We start from the raw sequence: 20076 nt of genomic DNA, 5'->3' as shown, positions 1-20076 counted from the left end.
AAAAAAACAGAAAAAAACGACACAACACACGAATGGGATTTCGATATTCATCACATCTAAGTTCAGAGAGTTTAAAAGTTTCTAACAAAGACTTCTTGGGCGTAGCCATACTGCTTGCTCGACTGTTGCGCTCAACTGGCGCAAGCATGTCGGAAGTGGTAACACCAGCTCTTTGCACTTGTTCGCAAAACTCCGACAAAGCACGTGTTTTGACATCTACACGTACTCTATCGAAATACCTACAGATAGCTCCAAATCTACTTAGAATAAGCCAGTCCCCTGAACGAACTATTGCCGTGACGTCGCTGTAAGTCGCCTTCAACTTGCTAGCGCACGCTTTCTAGTAACTGTGACAGGTGATAGGAGGTTAATCAAGCCATGAAAATAGGTCGGTGCCTTAGATTAGAGGTCGGCCTTTTAAGGGTGCATCTGCAGTTTCGTTCTTCAGCGTATATAAACAGTCTTGTACTGCTATGCCAGAAGTTAAAGCTCATATTGTCCTCCACCTGCGAATACCTGTTGACTGGACTTGTTTCGGATGAACGCATCGATCTCCCAGGACTCGAAATCGAGCTATCAGCAAGTACATGTACGGCTACTGATATATCGATGCTGATTTACTGTCGGCACTATTACTGGCACAGTAAATGTGCCCTTATATTTGCTGCTGAGAGAAGTAATTAAGTACTTCTTATTGTTGTTTGACTTAGCAATGAAAATTGACTTTTTCACATCGGCAGGAGCAACGTTTTCCTCGGCTGCATGATGCGAATAAAGCTGGGCTACGCATAACGCATGCAACTCGAAAATGCCTTTATAATCCTACTTTTTGGTTCGCAGAATTGTGTACGACTTTCAACCCCATCTCTACCCACAAGAAGCACCACCCACCACCAATCCAGCGGCGTCCACCCTACACAAGGCCTCATCACACTAACTCCACGCAGCAGCAGAACGTAAAAAGTGACAACGAAATCGAATTCAGAGATGCGGTGGGAATGCAGCTGCCCTCCAACTGCCCTTCGGGAACACCACACACCGACCACCAATCACCCAGTAAAAAAATCAGACCAGAAGCATCAAATTTACCATCGAGGGTAATTCGAACTGCTATCGCATCTTTCTAGCTTCAGGTTTCATAGTCGTTATTCAAAATTCCGGAAGTGCCCTTTCCCGCATAACAATGTTGCCCAAAACAACATGGCTGACCATGCGTTCCCAGCTGAAACACAGCAAGAAAGACTAGTTTTTTGTTTGATTCTTCCAAAATACGTCTCTTACAGTCTCTCCACACCTTTAGCGCCTGTCCTGTAGCCCACATAGTTTCTTGATAGCGAAGTCGGCCATATTGTTTTCGGCAACATATTTATGTGGGAAAGCGCACTTGCGGAATTTTTAATATTCCCTATTCTTTCTCTCTCTGCCACCCTCACCACGCCTCATGTGGGCGCCGTTAGATTAGATTAGGAGGTTCCGATGTCGTCTTTTAACGATGGCGCTCCCTTCTGGATAACCGTGTTTTGTGATATCAGCTAAGAAAGAACTGACCTCATTATACTAGACGGCACTATGCCCTGTTCACTCTTGGCTACTGATGTACAGCAATTTATTGCAGAAAACATTTCATGGACGCCGAATTTTGGTGGTTACCATAGAATGCCTGTCTTCCATTGCGCTCTCCAGTTCTGTTCTTTATCTACTGAAACACCCTGGCGTTAGCAAGCTTACGTTTATTATTGATAACGAGGTGCCAAATGATATATTATTCGCAGCTTCATTTGCCAAAAAAAACGAATTCATGAGGAATAAATATTTGCAGATAATTCAAAGCCATAAAATTTTGCAACATGATGTCGTGAACCAGTAAGGCCAGCTCACGAGGGCATCACTTGAGGATGTCAAGCCACCATGATTAATTTCGGTTAAGGAAATGCAGATTTCAGCTCCGCTACACATCGACGCTTTTTGAGACGTGTGCACTTCCATGCCTTGGCCGCAGTCCTTAGTGTCGCTCTCACCTGTACAGTACAGAACAGACGAAGACCCCCAACGGTGACCTTGTGTCCTCGTTCATGGACTTCTGGTGCTGATCAAGGAGAGGAAAAGTGACGCGGAAAACATATGAATTACATTGCCGCCGTTGTCAGCATAGAAAATTGCGAAGACTGTGCCATACAAAGCGAATTTTTAACGTATCCCGGTAGAAAAAATAGGACAGAATCATGTCAAAAAGTACGACAAAACGTTTTTGTATTTTTGTCGCAACGACAGGTTTTTCTGTCGTTTTGTACATTTTTTTTAATTGCTAGCGTTTTTTTTCTGTCATCTGAGTTCTGTAGTAACTACTCAAAATTCTGTTCTTACTACAAAAATTACTTTTCTTACTACAAGTCTTTTATCAAAAACATTGCAGGAAATCTATTATGACGACAGAAATTTTTCTGCTGTGTTTTTCGACAGGCATATTACTTCGGAGCCAATGGACGCTGCCCAGATCGTGTAGCAAAGTGACGCCGCCTGTCCTCACCACGCCCCTGTTCTTGTTGTAGTACACCTTGCAGCGCAGTGCCATGGTGCAGAAGGCGCCCAGGAGGAAGAACATGGACAGCGCGTCCGTGACCACCAGCGAGGGTGCGTAGCCGCCGTCGGACAACACGATGCCGTAGTGCTGGGTATGGACAGCAGTGCCAAATGCGTCAGAGTCGCAGTCAATGCGAATATAAAAGAAAGAAGTAACGAGAAAAGTCATGATGGGTTCCAAAGCGCGACAAGACGGAGACGAAAGTAAAATAACACACACGACAAGCGCTTACTAGCAACAAAAACGTTTTTTCAACGCTGGGAGTAAATAGGGGTCACAGAAAACACAAAGAACAGAAACAAAGATTAGCCGTTACTATCTAAAAACGCACGTTCCTTCTCTGCCAGCAAAATTGAAGGCTGACTGCTGTACACAGCCCTTTGTCTTAGAAATATGATAAGCTTCGATAATTTCCCTAGTCTTCTGGTCGTGATGCGAAAAGACGGCTGTCGTTTGATCCAATTGGGCTTGGAAGGACTTATCTTGTTCGCCGTGCTTACGCACATGACTTGCCAGGTGCGTAGCTGTGCCACTTCCTAAAGCCCGGCGATGTTCTGCGAGGCGCGTGTTAATGCATCGACCAGTTTGGCCGATATACACGCATCACGACCAGAAGACTAGGGAAATCATCGAAGCCTATCATGTTGCTAAGACAAAGGGCTGTGTCAGTGAGCCTTCAATTTTGCTGTCAGAGAAGGAACGTGCGTTTTTAGATAGTAACGGCTAATCTTTGTTTCTGTTCTTTGTGTTTCCTTGGCCCGCTATTTATTCCCAGCGTTGCAATAAACGTTTTTTGTTGCTAGTAAGCGCTTGTCGTGTGAGTTCTTTTACTTCCGTCTCCATCTTGTCGCGCTTTAGAACCCATCATGTATGTTTACCAACTTGCCCAACTTTTTGCCCTCCTTTAAAAAGAAGAATACCTAAAACGGCGGCAAACATTTTTGGTATTCATTGTTCGCTTTAGGCTCCTTGACACTAATGAAGGAATTAAACACAGTGCAGCATTATAGACAACGTTCAACCACTGTAAGGCATTTGGTAGAAATAGAAAAGCGGCAGGTTAAAATTGTATCGGTCCTAAGTTGGGAATACTTAGGCTCGGATATTTTTAGGGAGCTCAGTAGTGTCGGTAAGCTATAGAAGAAACATGTGCAGCCTAATTTTTGTCCTCCTTCGAGACATTTTTTAGATTTCTTTTTCATATGTCTACGACATATGGACGCCCTCTGTCGAAATTATAGGGCCCAAGGAGCTTTCATCTGGGCCATGTTCAGGATGGCCGGCTATCCACCGTCGCAGTTCCAAATTTCTTGAAAATAAGCAGAACTCTTGTCCTCACTGCTCCAAACGTTGGAAATTCCACGGACGCTGCAACAGCCACAATGCGTGCCTCTGAAGCAAACCCCCTGGGGCGCGAAAATACCTATCATAAGGATAGATGGACGCAAGATGGATCTTAGTGGCGCCCCCATCCTGTAAACTTAAGTCATGATATTATTTAATCATCATCATCATCATCAGCCTGACTACTCCCACTGCAGGGCAAAGGACTCTCCCATGTCTCTCCAATTAACACTGTCATTTGTCAGTTGCCGCCACCGTATACCCGCAAACTTCTTAATCTCAGCCACCCACATAACTTTCTGCCGCCCCCTGCTACCTTTGCCTTCTCTTGGAATCCACTCCGTTGCCCTTAAAGACCACCCGTTACCTTGCCTTCGCATTACATGCCCTACCCAAGCCCACTTTTTCCTCTTGATTTTGACTAGGATGTAATTAACTCACGTTTGTTCCCTCACCTACTCCGCCCGCCTCCGATTTCTCAACGTTACACCTATCATTATTCTTTGCATACCTAGCTGCGTTGTTCTTAACTTAAGCTGAACCCTCTTTGTTAGCCTCCACGTTTCTGCCCCATAGGTGAGTACCGGTAAGATAAAGCTGTTGTATACTTTTCTCGTGAGGAATATTGAGGCAATACCGCAGGGACATTATTTATGTCGCACTTTTTTTATTCCTGTCTGATCCTTTTTTCATGTATTCAAAAGTATTTTCTTTTAATGTTATAAACCATATCATTTTGATATATGTGACGATTTGTACAATTTTTCTTTTTATTCTTATGCGGCACCCTATTATAGCCTTAGCCCTAAAACCCAGAACTTCAGGAAGGCTAACCCTCTCCTCCTAGCATATCGACAGGCGCCCTCTAGAGGGCAAATCTTGAAATTAAGTCGTTTTCGCTTTGGCCCACTCTCTAGCGGCAGCCCAGGCGCGATCTCGCTACGTACCTGTTCGACAAATTGCAGCGCCCTGTAGCGGCCTGCAAAGTCGGCTACTCCCGCGGTGCAGAGCATTCCCAGCACAGCCCAAACGAATCCGGAGACCGACTGGCCGTTGTTGAAGCGGACGAGAGGGATGAAGCCCAGGCCCACCTGTAGGCAGAAAGAGGCAAATCATGTTTCCATCATATGCATTTACTTGCGAGTGGCGGCGCGGACGAGCATCGACTGCCCGCGATGTGGTGCGCTCCGGCAGGAGCCGTGTAATACGCAAGTCAGGATGTTGAGCCGCACAACGATTTTTGTAGCGCCCACGAGGAGAAGCAGACCTTCGGGACCTCTAGTGACAAGCCTGAGTCGGTACAGACAGAAAAGCTAGCAAGTGGAGCAGGAGATGACGCAAGAACGGTAAAGGTCTTTTTCGACGTTTTCAACTCATCCGAGAGGCACTGAAATATGCAGGATGCGTTGCCCCGACACGCATAGTCACTGTGAACAGCCCATTAGTGCTCAGTATCGACAGGGCTTCTTCGAAGTATAGGCTCGAGCCCCTTGTTTCTATCTCTTCATTTTGAACGGATAAAAAGGTACAGAGTCGATCAAAAGTTCCCAGGCCAAAGGATCTGCTTTTGAATGAATGAATGAATGAATGAATGAATGAATGAATGAATGAATGAATGAATGAATGAATGGATGAATGAATGAATGAATGAATGAATGAATGAATGAATGAATGAATGAATCCAAACTTTATTTCTCAAATGTGCATACAGTCTTTAGAATGAGCCACAGGCCAAAAGCTAAAGAAAATAGCTTGAAAATGCCTGTGGCTCATTTAAGAGCTATTAGAAAATAATAAATAAAATAAACACATACATATAACGGTGGCAGGTCGCATATGAGCACACTATAGAAATAATTTATAATATTTACGATTGAACGGTATATCCTCGAACTTAAGATTCCAATAAAGTTATCATGGTTCTTAGAGGTTAAAACAATACTTCTACACTGTAACGATATCTTAAGATTCGGGGATTTCGTAACTGCCTGACTATAGCACTAAAAAGCAGACCCTGTGGCCTGTGAACTTTTGACTGACCCTGTACGTTCCAAGAGGTCTATAGGTTGGTAGCTATTTTCTCTCTTTTCTTTATTCGTTTAATAATGAAATGAGTGGTTAGTATTCTGTGCGCAGTTTTTTCCCATGACCCACTGCGGTGGCTCAGTGGTTTTTGCACTCGCCTGCTGAGCCAGAAGGAAGCGGGATCGAATCCCGTCAGCGGCCGCCGCCGTTTGAAGGAAGCAGCGTACGAGAAAGCTAGTGCGGGGTGCGATGGCAGCGCAGTTTAAAGGTTTTCTTGTGGTCAAACTTAATCCGGAGCACTCCACTACGACCAACATACTCCATGGGCAGATTGGAGACGTTAAATACAGCGAACTTATGAAGTTCCGTTATCACGTATTCAACATGGGGCGAGCGAAATTTCCAAACAAATTTTCGAGCTCTTTCACTATCATGTATCAAGCCTAACGCGAGGAAACAAATGATCAACTCTTTTAGGCGCTGTGTTGATGCGTGTAGATATGCAAAACACTTTCAAATCCTCGTTTACCAGGCGCAGCGGTAAAGGGACACTACAGCAGCTATCAGAACAATGCAACAGAACGAGACCCCCCTGCACAAGGCAATGCATGCTTGGTCCAGCCTACTGCGAGTAACTCATCGTTACTGCATATCTGAGCGGTGTACGTTATGAACTAAACTTGTCGCTGGCAGTCGTAAGGACTGCAAGTCAGAAGCACCAAAGCAATAAAGCATTAGGAACATCGCATGTGAGCGCCTGGATATTCTTGCTATCAAGGTTTCGTTTCTTTTTTATCGTGAAACTTCCACACATGAATTTTTGTACCTTTCTGCAAATTACTTTAAGTGTAGAGGAGAGTAAAATTTACACACTTGACTGATCATCATTATACTTTTGAAGAGCATTAGGATCGTCAACAGAGAGAGCCCAGGCAAATTTCTTTTTTTTTTTCATTAAGAGTGGGCCTAAATTCCTTACCAGTGCCGCAGACGCCGCTATGCTGGACAGAACGTCTTGGGTCGAATGCTGGGAAGCGCGTGTGCTTCCGTCGTCGACTGTCGCCACCTGAGCGCTTCTCGTCAGCGCTGACAACGAGGACAGGGCGACGAAGGTCTGTGAAACAGTAAAACACAGGAAAAAAGAACTCAATTAAGCGACAGGATACCTATGTGTCGTAAAATAACTTTTAGTGGTAATTTATTGGTTGCAATAAAATTTGTGACTAAGCACGTGCACTGAATCCTTCTTATGTGACAATTTTCCATGGCGATAAGATATTTTAGTCGTCAGTAACTGAAACTGAGCCACGCCCTCTCCCTTTCCTCCGTGGCCCGCCCTTTATGGGAATCAAAAGACCAAGTAGGGTGGACATTCGAGAGTGCCCTATGGCGGTGGCCCCTCGATAACATTCTCGTCGACCAGCAGGTACGCGTGATCATTTTCGGTTATGCCCAACCCGATTACATATACCTCACAGGGTTTAACCTAGAACCCATGGCAATATTGCTGCGAAATAAAAACTGAAGTCGCAACATAGAAGCACTGAGCATAATATATATTCATATATCGATAAAAGCGGTTGCGGGTCCGTAACGCAAGAGACAAGTTTATTAAAACTTGGAATCCCTCATGTGAAATGGTGATGCAGATTATAAAAATGATGTTTGTCCTATTAAATTCAGCCGCCGGGATGGCTCAGTGGTAATGGTGCTCGGCTGCTGACCCGAAAGACGCGGGTTAAAATTATCCGCAGCCTTCCACTACGGCGTCCCTCGTAACCTAAGTCGCTTTGGGACGTTGAATCCCATAAAATCAAATCATAATGATTTCTTAATGTTCTAAGCCGACGTGTGGTCACGCTACGTGAGGTCTCAAGACAAGGAACAAAATAAGCCCGTAGCGTAAGACAAGCAAAAATCAATTAAACATTGGATGGTCTTCTAATAGCAACAAAAACAGCGACAGTCCCTCTACAGCAGACTTATCACAAGCACGCCACATTAGAGAGCAATCTAATTAGGCACCTTCCTGCAAATGGTCGCAGGAATAATTAGCCACTACCGCGTCTGTCGACCAGAGTCAAACTACGGAAGCCCAGAATTCAGGTGTTTTAATCCGAAAGCATTTCTAGGATACGTCGGTGGGATCGTGCCACCAAAACTTGTCCGCAAAACATGTCAATATATTGTTGCTTTACTACCACTTACAGGCAAAATTTCCTTTATGAACGTTAATGCTACGTAAACATGTTACTTTCTGACTAATAAAAAACTTTCAATTGATCACAAATACATGTCCTTGTTGTACACAAAATATTGCTCCAGAAAGCACCATCAACATAAGGTTTGGTTGGGCAGTATAAAAACACAATTCAGTGAACTAAATTAGGAGTACCCGGGTTCGAACCTGACCGCGGCGGCCGCTTTTCGATGGAGGCGAAACGCAAAAGGCACCCGTGTGCTGTGCGATATCAGTGCGCGTTAAAGATCCCCGGGTGGTCGAAATTATTCCGGAGACCTCTACGGCACCTGTTTCTGTTTCCTATTTCACTCCCACCTTCCACCCTACCTTTACGGCGGGGTTCAGGTGTCCACCAAGATGTGAGACAGATACTGCGCCATTTCCTTTCTTCAAAAACCAATTATAACCAACTAAATTAGTAGTTTACCCAAAAATTCGAACTTATGAAAACGAGGTCTAAGAAGTTAGAAAGCTACAAGTTTTTTCCACTGCTTATTTGTTATTTTATTACCTTTTACTATGCAGGTTACACCTTCATGTTCGATGCCATGCTGTTCGGTGGTAGCTGCTAGCAGGTAGTGTCCTTATTTGTCAGCTTTTTGAAAGATGGAGCTAAGGATCTCGCCATTATAAGCTAAGCACTGAAGGCAACCACCGCAAAAACCAATGAAACCAAGGTCACCTTGCTTTCATTGGCTTTTGCGCCGGCTGGCTAGGAAGGAATTTGTCTGTTTTTGCCCCTTATGTCGGCTGGCAGTGACATGATTACATCGTTTTTGTTCATGTATTAAATACATTTCTGGTGTACACGAGAACAGAACAGAAAGGGGAAAAATAAAGTGTTATGTAACTTTTTGTCGCGGCACAGAACGCTGAAAAATGGCTGAGGCTTAGCTTAGATTAAGCCTAGTCAGATGCGAAGCATATTGTCGCCAAGTTGCATATCGAGCACGCCGCTTGGCTAGACGTTCTTCACGCTCTTCATCAGTCTCTGTAGCACGCCGCAACTCTTGCTTCTCATTCCAACGAGCAGCCCTGTCTCCAGGAGGCATCTCTATCCCGTGCACGCCTAGCAGAGGCAGGCGCACCCCCTTGTTACAGTGCCCTTGTATACCGCCGCTCCAGCATCACGTGTTCACTACAGCGCACCTAGCGGCAGAAGCAGGAAACACATTGGTCGCGACGCCTCGCGCGACGGCGCGAGCTGGGGGCCCCGTTTCTCCTATGTCGTTACGTCACGCATCACGTGGTCCTCCTTGGTCGCGACGCCTCGCGCGACGGCGCGAGCTGGGCCCCCGTTTCTCATCTGCTGTGACGTCACGCACCATGTGGTCATCCTTGGTCACGACTATAGTGCCTAGAATATGCAGTATATTCTAGGCACTATAGTCACGACGCCTCGCGCGACGGCGCGAGTTGGGCCCCCGTTTTTCATCTGCTGTGACGTCACGCATCACGTGGTATGACATGGAGGTCACGAAAGGTCAATGGTTTCGACACCGCCGCGCTCGAGGAGCTGGGTTGGGCTATTTTAGTATGCTTCGCATAAAAAATGACGGTTTTGTCCACTGCAGGCCCCACATCGCACACCACGTTCACACGAAAAAAAGCGTCATTTTTTTAGATTTGTACTGCGCAGATCATGGCGAACCTTTGAAAATAGCTTCCTTATTACTTTTGGAACCCTCGGCGACCAATTCGTGAAACAGGTTATTTAAAAAAACACACACACACACACACACTTCAAGTCCCCCGCATCGCACCTGAAACAACGTCAGCTAAGTGCTTGGCCGCCTCACTTTATTTGCGCAAGCTTTGCCCATAATAACCAATGGATGGCCACACTAAGCCAGGATGCAAAACGTTAAAAGGCAGACTGAAGACATTATCAACCTCTGCACGCGCGTTATCAGACCCAGGTAGGAACCTGAGAAGGTTTGGTTTGGTTTATTGGGGTCTAACGTCCCAAAGCAACTCAGGCTATGAGGGACGCCGTAGTGAAGGGCTCCGGATAATTTCGACCACCTGGGGTTCTTTAATAACGTGCACTGACATCGCACAACACATGGCCCTCTAGAATTTCGCCTCCATCCAAATTCGGCCGCCGCGGCCGGGATCGAACCCGCGTCTTTCGGGACAGCAGCCGAGCGCCGTAACCAATGAGCCACGGCGGCGCGGTGGAAACTGAGAAAGTTATTATCAGATCATGAAAGAGATAGCCAACGACGCCTGCCACGAGCAACAGGTCAGGAACGCTAGAAATTAACTGGTGACCGTGCAGTATGCTGCAAGTGAAACTCCCTTCTGGCTAGCCGTCTTCTCTGGCACAGTGAGGATCGACAGAGTGAAGGCACGGCCAAAGGCCGCCATGTAATGGAGTGCCGAAAGAATTGGGCTGTCATGGCACTCTCAGGCTATCATGGCGCTGATGTTCGGGTCACCATGAGCTCTAGGGAAGGGTTAAAGGCAAATGTACTCCTGCTCTGCAGCTGTGCTTATCCCGCGAACAGGTGTTCCTGTGCATCTGCGCGTATGGCGAACGTCAGTAAACCTGCCCGATTCCCATATAAAGATGCAGGTGTAGAACCGCACGTAAAGTTATCAACCTTTGGCAAAACTATGACAAGGCATGGGAACTGGCCGCTTGTACACAGTGTTTCGTGTCTAAGGGGAAAAAAAATGCTCTGAGCCGACGCCGACGCAAAGACGGCGATCTTCTGGCCATTCGCTAATACTGCAGCGCAGCACACACTTCGTGACCAAGTCGAGCGTCAACTTTCGTTTCTGCCTGCTCTGAACAGCGTACGCGAAATCTCGCTCCATCACTCCGCCGAGTCATCAAGGAGCAGATGTATAAGGCGTTACCATCAAGGCATTAGCTGCTGCGGCGTTGGTTCGCTTCCAGCACTGGTGGGTCCATTGCTAGCTATTTAACCCTACACCCGTACTTGCTTACATGGTCCGCGGTTTAAGAAATAGGAGGGGGCCCTTGAGTTTCGCCTTACGGGTATGACGCGATAGCTTAATAGGTTTATGCCCATACACACTAAAGTGGTCATTCTCTACTTTACATTCATAGATCCGCGGGGAGGCCTTATAACCCGCCTTGCTCGGTGTGCTGCGGTTAATTAAGCGATGCTCTACTGCCCTGTGGTGACAGGTGCTCCCAGCGGTGGACCTTGTGCATACAAGGTTGCTCTTTCCGAGTGACCAATCAATCATATAACCGCCACCTGCCAAGGTGCGCGGTTTGCTCACTATTCGTTGGGCAGATTCTGATGCTTCCGCAAGGTCACGTGACCTAGGTGTCCTACCTGCCTCCTGGGTTGCTCTCTGGGGAGCACCTACCAGAGCCATGCCAGTGATTTCTCGCTCACACCGCCGACACCTGATTTTCTGGTGAGTGGGGCATGACCCCTGCGCACACAGTTCAACGGCCACACGGCATCCTTAAACACCATGAGCCCCTTCACGGTTGACGGGCAAGTTAATGTTACAGTTGCGCTATGTTTTATTTTCGTTCACACCCAAAAATAATGGTCCCCTTTATTATTTTCTGTATTCGTTTTAGAGCGCAGCTCTTTGGCGTCCGTTCCTGGGTTTCGCGTCGTCGTCGTCGTCGGCCTCGTAACCAGCTCCGCCCCCCTTTCATCCCCCCAGCGCTATCGGCGTCAGTGGCATCAGTCAGTCGCTGCTATCTCTTCCCTCCTCCCTTTATCGTGTTGTCCGCTTGCTGCGCGCGCTTCTGCCCCCATCGTTTGCCGCTGGGTGTACACGCCGCCCCCCTCCCCCCTCTTCCTGCGAGTCTCCGGTTGTCAAAGCGCCGGCTCGAACTTAATTCCTTTCTTCGCTCCTCCTCCAATGCAACCCCTGTGCGGTGGCAATCAGAGAGCCAGATCGGTGGCGGCGGATCTGTATGTGTGCACCGCCCGAGCCGAAATTGCCGCTGCCGTTCGCCACTGCGAAATTATCTGCCAGTTCTTTCTGAGCCATGAGCGAGACGACCGATGGAAGTCCTCCGTCTGCTAAAAAAAAAAATTCTGTGATAGCGCATACATGTGTTGCTCGATTTCTTTGCCTCAATCTATCGAAAAGATGAAACAGCTTATTTGCTGCGCTCAAATTTCGCATTAGGAAGTAACGTAATCGTCGGTAATTTTTTCTGACTGCGACGGTATTTTCTGACTGCGACTCAACCGAAAGGCTATGAATGGAGGGTACCGTTTACTCTTTGTATCTGAGTGTTTTTCATTCATACGAAGGGATGCTTGCGCTAAAATTTTATGATGCAGCGTGGCAAGCTGCAATGAAGCAGTAGGCCTGCTGGCAGCGTTATCAGGGCCCTGCACTCAGGCCTAGTATGCGCTTACCAGGTACGCGACGTCCAGGAGCGTGTAGCACTTGACCCTGGTGCAGGCCAGCGTCCTCTGGTGCAGCTCCGGCCATCCCAATGGAAGGGAGAGTAACGCTACCCACTTGAGCACCACGGAAATCACCACCCGTGGCGAGCTGTAGTGAGCCTGCGAAGCAAAATTTAAGGTGCACTGAGCCATTTTCGTGGGAACAGAAAGGGCGAGTGCTCGTTAAGCGAGTATCGGGACGCAATTCCGGGAACCGCAAATAGCGTTTTTGCTCCGCTCTGTGCTGCGACGCGTAGACGCAAACCACCACACACAGCTGTGGAAAGCTGTGGAAAGCAGCTGTGGAAAGTTTCCACTGCTCTGTTAGGGTGGCTAGCTCTGTGGTTAGCTTGTCGTGTCGTTCACAGGGTGCCACGGTGCATGACGTGGCTGGGGTGGCGAAGGAGCGGCGAAGGAGCGTTTCTCAAAAAGAAAGTGGCTCCATTACAGATGCGTGTGTTCCGTAATGGTGCTTGTGGAGTTGGGAATCAGGCATAATTGACTTCTAACGCAATTGTGTTCGGCTTCTAAGGGGTTGGTTATAAGTTTGCAATTTTTTCTTGGCGGTATTTGTCGAAGCTGCTCTCTGCCCTTAAAAATTCGTCATCATCATTAAACGCCTGTCGGGCGCCGTGCAGTAACTGGGCAATGGCGGAGCGTTTACTACTCTCTCTGCTCTGATACAAGCTGTCACTGCAAAAAGCGATGTGCGGAGATACGTGACAGGCCGACGTTACGCAGATAACAATCAGCCAATGCACTCACGTTAACTTAGAAATCTATTCCATTTTGCCGATGACTCCCAAGCAGTAATTCGACATACGCCTAATTAGTTGGCCGAAATGTATCTAACGTCAGCTTTAAGTCGGCACAAAAAACTCGGAACGTTTTTCTCCTCTCCCAGGCGAAGCTATACGCCCCTTGCCTACTTTAGGTCAAGGAAGACGTTCATCACGTCATTGAATCATCTGTTAAGACACATTTACCTGCTACTACTACTGCTACTGGTATCACTAGTACTACAGCTCTGCGAAGGCGCCGCTAAGTCTAGAATTCCTTCCGTGCAAATCTATCAGTGCCACTATAATGCAAGTGTGTCAGGTCTGTTCTATATTCCTGTCCAAGCGGCGACAAGCTTTCAGCACACAACACTGTATTGCTTGCTTGCTTGCTTCTTGTTGGCTGACTGACTGACTGACTGACGGACCGACGGACCGACTGATTGAAGGACCGACTGACTGAAGGACCGACTGACTGAAGGACCGACTGACTGAAGGAACGACTGACTGAAGGACCGACTGACTGACGGACCGAAGGACCGACTGACGGACCGACTGACGGACGGACGGACCGACTGACGGATCGACGGACCGACCGACGGACCGACTGACGGACCGACTGACGGACCGACTGACGGACCAACGGACCGACCGACCGACCGACCGACCGACCGACCGACCGACCGACCGACCGACCGACCGACCGACCGACCGACCGACCGACCGACCGACCGACCGACCGACCGACCGACTGACCGACTGACCGACTGACCGACCGACCGACCGACCGACCGACCGACCTGACTGACCGACTGACCGACCGACTGACTGACTGAGTCATTCATTCATTCATTCATTCATTCATTCATTCATTCATTCATTCATTCATTCATTCATTCTTGTTTTAATATAAAATATTCCCGCAAAGCGTGGTTTCATCGATTAGTTACACAACATTGATGTCGGGCTGCATTCTTGATGAATAAAACATGTGAGCCCTCAGTTTCGAAAACGTCCTCACGGTACATAATGAAAACTGTCAGTGGTTTAAATTCTGCCTCCGTGTCAGTGGTTTAAATCCGGTGCCTCCGTATCTGCGTTTTTGGAGTATGCGTGGAGCTATGCACATGTTTTAGCCTATTCACGGCCCTCTTCATCTAATAGCCGGCGGCACGATGTATTCGTAGCGCATGCCATTTTCGCTGTCCGGCGATATCACCGCTCCCTTCAACCGCAACGTCATCTGCTGAAGCATTGACCCCGTCAGGCGAATAGTATTTGGAAACGACATAGCAAATTAGCCTTGTATTTTAATTTGAATTTTATCGACGAATTCCCTCCGGCTTTTTTGTCGCGTGATGTAATCCCCGCGCCCTGACCTCTCTATGAGGGGCGTTTCCTTCGGAAAAGGGCCGCAGCTAACGTTGTAATAAAGATATCGGCATACAGATGTAAAGAGTAATGGCCACAAAGGCAGTGCTGAAGGATGGAAAAGCGGTGCAAAACCATGCTCTCATTGATGCCCCTCTGCACAATACCACGTTCACAGTGTAGCTGCAAAGCCGTTTGAGTGTTCTCGTTTTGAGCTTGCTTTTCGCTCCGGCGGGAGAAAGTTGCCGTGAAATAAGATAGCTGAAAACTGACAGCACTGTGCAATGATTCTTCGCTTTAAGAGCATAATCTGTGGTGCTTGAAACGACAGTAAGACCTCAAAAAAAAAAAAACTTAAGCGAGTAATGATGCATTCCACGAAAAGTTATTTGTGCTGCATGCCCGGCTCAACGCCAACCAACACAGCGCTCGGATGGCACAACAAAGACGGGATAATGTTTCGTCCGGTCGCTTTCTTATTGCCTACAACCAATCGCTGTTTCAGATTGGTACAAGGAACGAGGTAGCACGGCATCAAGGCTTGAAGCGACATGCTTTGCACGAGAAGGATATTAAGTTCTTATGTCGATGCTATGTACTAGCATTGCCAAGCAAATGGGTTAAAAATGATGCTATAAACAAACTCAAATTGGACTGCATGGATGAATGACCGCTCTCTAATGACGAACAGGCTGATTTCGCCGAGTGCACAACTGTTGGGAGATAAAAAATAGAGAAAAAAAAAGTATAGGAAAGCTCAATTCAGCTTAAGAGTGGAATGCGATAGAATTAGTTTGACTTTTGTCGGAACTTCTGGTGTGATTTCTGTGCATGTTTGCGTTAGTTTCTTTGCAACTGCCCGCCCACGAACGTCATATCCTGACTCGTATCTGCGGTAACAGGCATTCGGTCTACTGTGACGGCGTCGATATTCGCATATGTATCATATATCACAAGCCGGTGGGCAGGTTGCGATGACGTCATAAGGTCACGTGACCTCTCTGACCAATCATTAATTGTTAATCACCACGGCGAGCAGGTTCACAATCCGGTGGCTAGGTTGAAAAGAAGTCACAAGGTCACGTGTCCCCTCTCAACCAATGATCGGATTTTGCGAAGTCGCACGGCGGATTTTGCTCCTGGCGTAAACTCCTATGCTGTGGCGTTAAAATCAAATATAGGCATCGCCAGCACCGGCCCTTTTCGCAAGCAAAATGTGGGGACGTCAAAACAGTATAGTACGGGCGGATCGCTGAGGATTGGCTACAGTGACGTTCAGTACTCAACAGTGATCACGAAGAGACTTCTTCCTTTTGACGTCACGAGTTTTAATGTGGTAGCGGAAAATATTTGAATTCAACCTCGGGTCGACGACCTCCCCCCCCCCCCCCCCCGTCGTCTCGGTCCCTTCACGGCGCTGCACACCTTCTCCTCACCGCTTCCCCCCCCCCCCCCCCCCAGTATACACAAAGCCGCTAGCCAAACGGCTCCCTGTCACACCTGAAGACGGAGCCGACCGAGCCGGCTTCGAAACGTCGCCAATTATAAAATAAAAAGTTGTGGTTGGAGCTGTCTCCCAGTTCAGTACAACTTATCAAACCCAACCAGACAGGCAGTTCAGTGAAAATGTTCAGATTTCTGTCATACACCGAGCTCGAGAAAGCGTCGGCATTCACGTCACTCGTGGCCTAAACAGAGGGCACACAAGTCTGGTTTGGCAGCGTCATATCTCTTTTAAAGATGGTCTATAGACTTCTTGTTGATTTCCTATAGATATTTCTTTTTGTCTATTCATAGGCTATAAACTGCCTATTTACCAAACTCTACTAAAAGTGTATGGCCATAAATCTATAGATTGTCTATAGACTGTCTATTACATTTGTATTGCCTGTAGACTGTTCTCTAGAATTTCACTGCAGACAGTCTATAGACTTTATAGACAGAAGTGTATAGACACTCTATAGACTGTCTAAAACTTTTTTTGTAAGTTCCCTTGAACTCCTGACACCTGGAGCTGTCTCATCGTCAGAAAGCAAAGGCGACACAATTACGGCTAAACACAAAGTTACAGCCGCATTTCGGTGCGGAGGTCATCGCCGTTTTGATCCGAGCGATAATTTCCGTGGGCCGCGTGTTCTTGGATGGTGTTCTTGCTCATATCGTACGCTTTTTCACTGCCGCCTTCCCTAGCTGTTTTTTTTTTTTATTAGAAATCGAGCAGCCGATGTTTTCTACTTGCGTCACTTTTCTACTTCACTTGCATGTACACCCGTTTCACGTGCTGCTACCACAAGACACCCGAAACTGCACCATGACTGTGCTCGAACTAGATATAAGCGGTTTCACTGAGTAGTTCGGGGTGCATTTTCGTTGCGTTGCGCACTATGAAGCTTCTTCTACAGTTCCTTCGACACGAATTCGTCGCTGCCCTGTACGCAACTTGTTTGTGTGCATATTCTGTGATTTGACTGTGCATCGCTTTGTAGCTGTCATCTGCAGTACCCTTCCGGGCACACCTCTGCATCATGCATTGAAGAGCGTCTATAATCCTCTCTATCACTGCTTATTGACGACATAATACCGCTATCGTAGGTGAAGTGGCCTGGGAATTTTCCAAAAGCTGTGCCCTTCAATAATTCCTCCTACCTGTCATATATGTGAACTCTGTGAGTGAGAAAGTGAATAGAGAGAGTGAGGGGGAATGCTTGGTTTGGTTTGGTTTATGGGGTTTAACGTCCCAAAGCGACTAAGGCTATGAGAGACGCCGTAGTGAAGGGCTCCGGGAATTTCGACCACCTGGGGTTCTTTAACGTGCACTGACATCGCACAGTACACGGGCCTCTAGAATTTCTCCTCCAAAGAAATTCTAGCCGCCGCGGCCGGGATCGAACCCGCGTCTTTCGGGTCAGCAGCCGAGCACCATAACCGGTGAGCCACCGCGGCGGCTGAGGGGGAATGCTTTGGTAGTCAAGTGCCAATGATTCTGTCGCCAGCGCTCCGCAAGTGGGCGGCATAACACTCAGCGCCACACATGAAAGCTGGGGAACCATGGCGGTTTAATCCGCCATGCACTGATGTCCTATAATAGCAGGACTATGACAAAACAGGTACGCTACGCAGTGGAAAGCAAAGCAGAGAGAACGAATCATGCCCTCGTGGCCGTCCACAAGCACCAGAGAGGCCACGACGCCGCCTTCCTGCAGCTGTGCGTGCGCACGACCTTTACGCTGCGTGCGAGAAAGGTTTCTTTGAGATTTTTTGGGGGACACAGGACTTATTACATACCCTATGAAGGCTATGTGTTTATGTATTGAACATCATTATAACGAATTTCAAGGGGCTCACAGATTACTTCGCTATTGCCGTAGCTTCGTTATATCCCGTGTTGGCCAAGCTTCCAAGGGGAATCGTCATTTCTTCGTTGTATTGATTATTTCATTATAAGGAGGTTTGACTGTATATGCAAGTGAACTTCTGTGGGTGCGTAAAAGCCATATCCTTCTAGAGTAGCATGCTAGATATTACATCACCGAGCAAACATATCTATTAACAATGCAAGAGCGGGGGCTAGTTGGTGCTTCATATTGATCAATTCGCGCTAAAAGGCACATGCACACGAAAACACAAACGGACGAAGCGCGTACTTTCAACTAGTTTACTTCACAAAACGTGTCGCTTTCATACAGAGCAGAATGGCAAAATAGATATACAAACCAGATAATCAATTTGCGTCTGAAAAGCTGCCTTCACCTTCCTGTCTATAATCTGGCCAGTGACCTTAACCAGTCAAATTCTTTATATTCGAGAGCTATTGACTGTGGGCTGACGCAGTTTTCTGTTCCACAATTCCTGATCTTGAAGGCTTCAATGATTTCACGTTCAGTTTTTGTTTTCCCGTGGCCTAATGTGGTGGTGTCATCCAGATGAGGCCTGCATCCTTCTTTTGGTTTTGTTTTTGCGTGGCCTTGGGTGGCTGGGTCATTATGATGAAGGTTCCATTTGCAATGGTGACAGTGGGAAGCCAGATTGCCAGGGTGCGTTATCTAATATCTGTTTTGTTGATCTATTTTGCCATCCTGCTCTGTATAAAAGCGACACGTTTTGTGAAGTAAACTAGTTGAAAGTACGCGCTTCGTCCGTTTGTGTTTCCGTGTGTATGTGCCTTTTAGTGCGAATTGATCAGTATCACATATATAATTGTGACTAAATAGTTTCTGCTCCATTTTGTATCTGCAGCACAACTAAATGTCGTTTAAGGCACTGATTACAAGACGTCAGGCGCCAAAAAACCGTGCACACACTCGCATGCATATCAGTTACTCGAAAAGGTAACCAAAATATGATGTACCATTCTGGATCAGTAAGTGACGAGCCTAAGCCAATTACTGCATGTTCATAACGAAACTGCGCTAAAGACAAGTGGTACAAGCAAGAACTCAGCACTGATCCTCACACTTAAAATCCCGCCATCTTTGACGCTGTTCCACAGCACAGGTTCAAGTTACGAGAACGCCTATCAAGCTTTGCACCGCGCTATGCGGCAGTATAGCGCTAGCGTTCTCAGGCCGGTTATGATGACTACAGCAAGATCTTTCCATATCTTTTCTAGGACTCGGCGCCATTCGAATCAATGGAACCAAGGGCGGCTATCGTTAACTCGTGCAAGTTAAATCCACTCACCATTTCAGGAAGGTCCATTATCTGGTCAGTCAGCAGGCCCGCAGCCCATGTAAGCACCAGGCCTTCAGGTGCCCTGCTTTCAGTGACGACGACACATTCACTCTTGCTGGAATCGCGGACGTCCCGAAGTTTAGCTCCACGGAATCGGGCGAGTGATCGCTAAAGCGCACAGAGGACCCGTCGGCTCCATTCTTCGCCCGAAAGACAGGACTCGCCGTTGGCTACGCCGATGACGCACGTGATTCCCCCGCCCAAAAAGAATCTCCCGTCCAGCAGAACTCGCTCTTTTTGCGACGCACTGGGGCCCGCAGTTAGCGCGTCTGCGGCTGCGCCAGCTTTGCCGACCTGTCACGGGCGCAGATGTTGGAGCATGACGGGTGCAACGCTGCGCCTAAGTGTTTTTATTCTTTTTTTTTCTTTTTTTTAATAACAGCGCTGGGCACATGTGGTCGCCCCTTCGGACTGTGCGGGGGATGCGAGCTCCTGCAGACAGTTGCAGTGGTCAGAGTTGAATAAACGGCACGGCGTTTTCAGTGTAACAGAGCGAATTTCGCAACGCATTCATTTTCTTGTCTCACGTCTCGGTGGACACACCAACCGTGCCGTAAGGGAAGGGAGGGAGGTGGGAGCGAAAGAAGTGAAGGGCTCCGGAAC

At 47.5% G+C, this 20076-nt stretch overlaps 1 protein-coding gene across 2 annotated transcripts in view; it reads right to left on the bottom strand.

The window, feature by feature from the left end:
* Positions 1 to 19708, bottom strand: part of LOC149336480 (ATP-binding cassette sub-family C member 4-like) — a 70443-nt gene extending 50735 nt beyond the window's left edge. For both annotated transcript variants that reach the window (XM_089554716.1, XM_089554717.1), the window contains exons 1-6: positions 19423 to 19708; positions 12563 to 12712; positions 6930 to 7064; positions 4873 to 5016; positions 2528 to 2668; positions 2019 to 2086 (exon numbers count right to left, since the gene is read on the bottom strand). In XM_089554716.1, coding sequence (XP_089410842.1) covers positions 2019 to 2086; positions 2528 to 2668; positions 4873 to 5016; positions 6930 to 7064; positions 12563 to 12712; positions 19423 to 19440 — 656 coding nt within the window. In that variant the 5' untranslated portion in view covers positions 19441 to 19708. The remainder of the gene's footprint in view (positions 1 to 2018; positions 2087 to 2527; positions 2669 to 4872; positions 5017 to 6929; positions 7065 to 12562; positions 12713 to 19422) is intronic.
* Positions 19709 to 20076: the final 368 nt, after the last annotated feature.

Source organism: Amblyomma mixtum, chromosome 7, assembly GCF_055824585.1.
Source record: "Amblyomma mixtum isolate Tamu chromosome 7, ASM5582458v1, whole genome shotgun sequence".
Classification (NCBI taxonomy): Eukaryota; Metazoa; Arthropoda; class Arachnida; order Ixodida; family Ixodidae; genus Amblyomma; species Amblyomma mixtum.
Note: the sequence above shows the minus strand (reverse complement) of the source record. Positions and strands in the feature narration are given on the sequence as shown.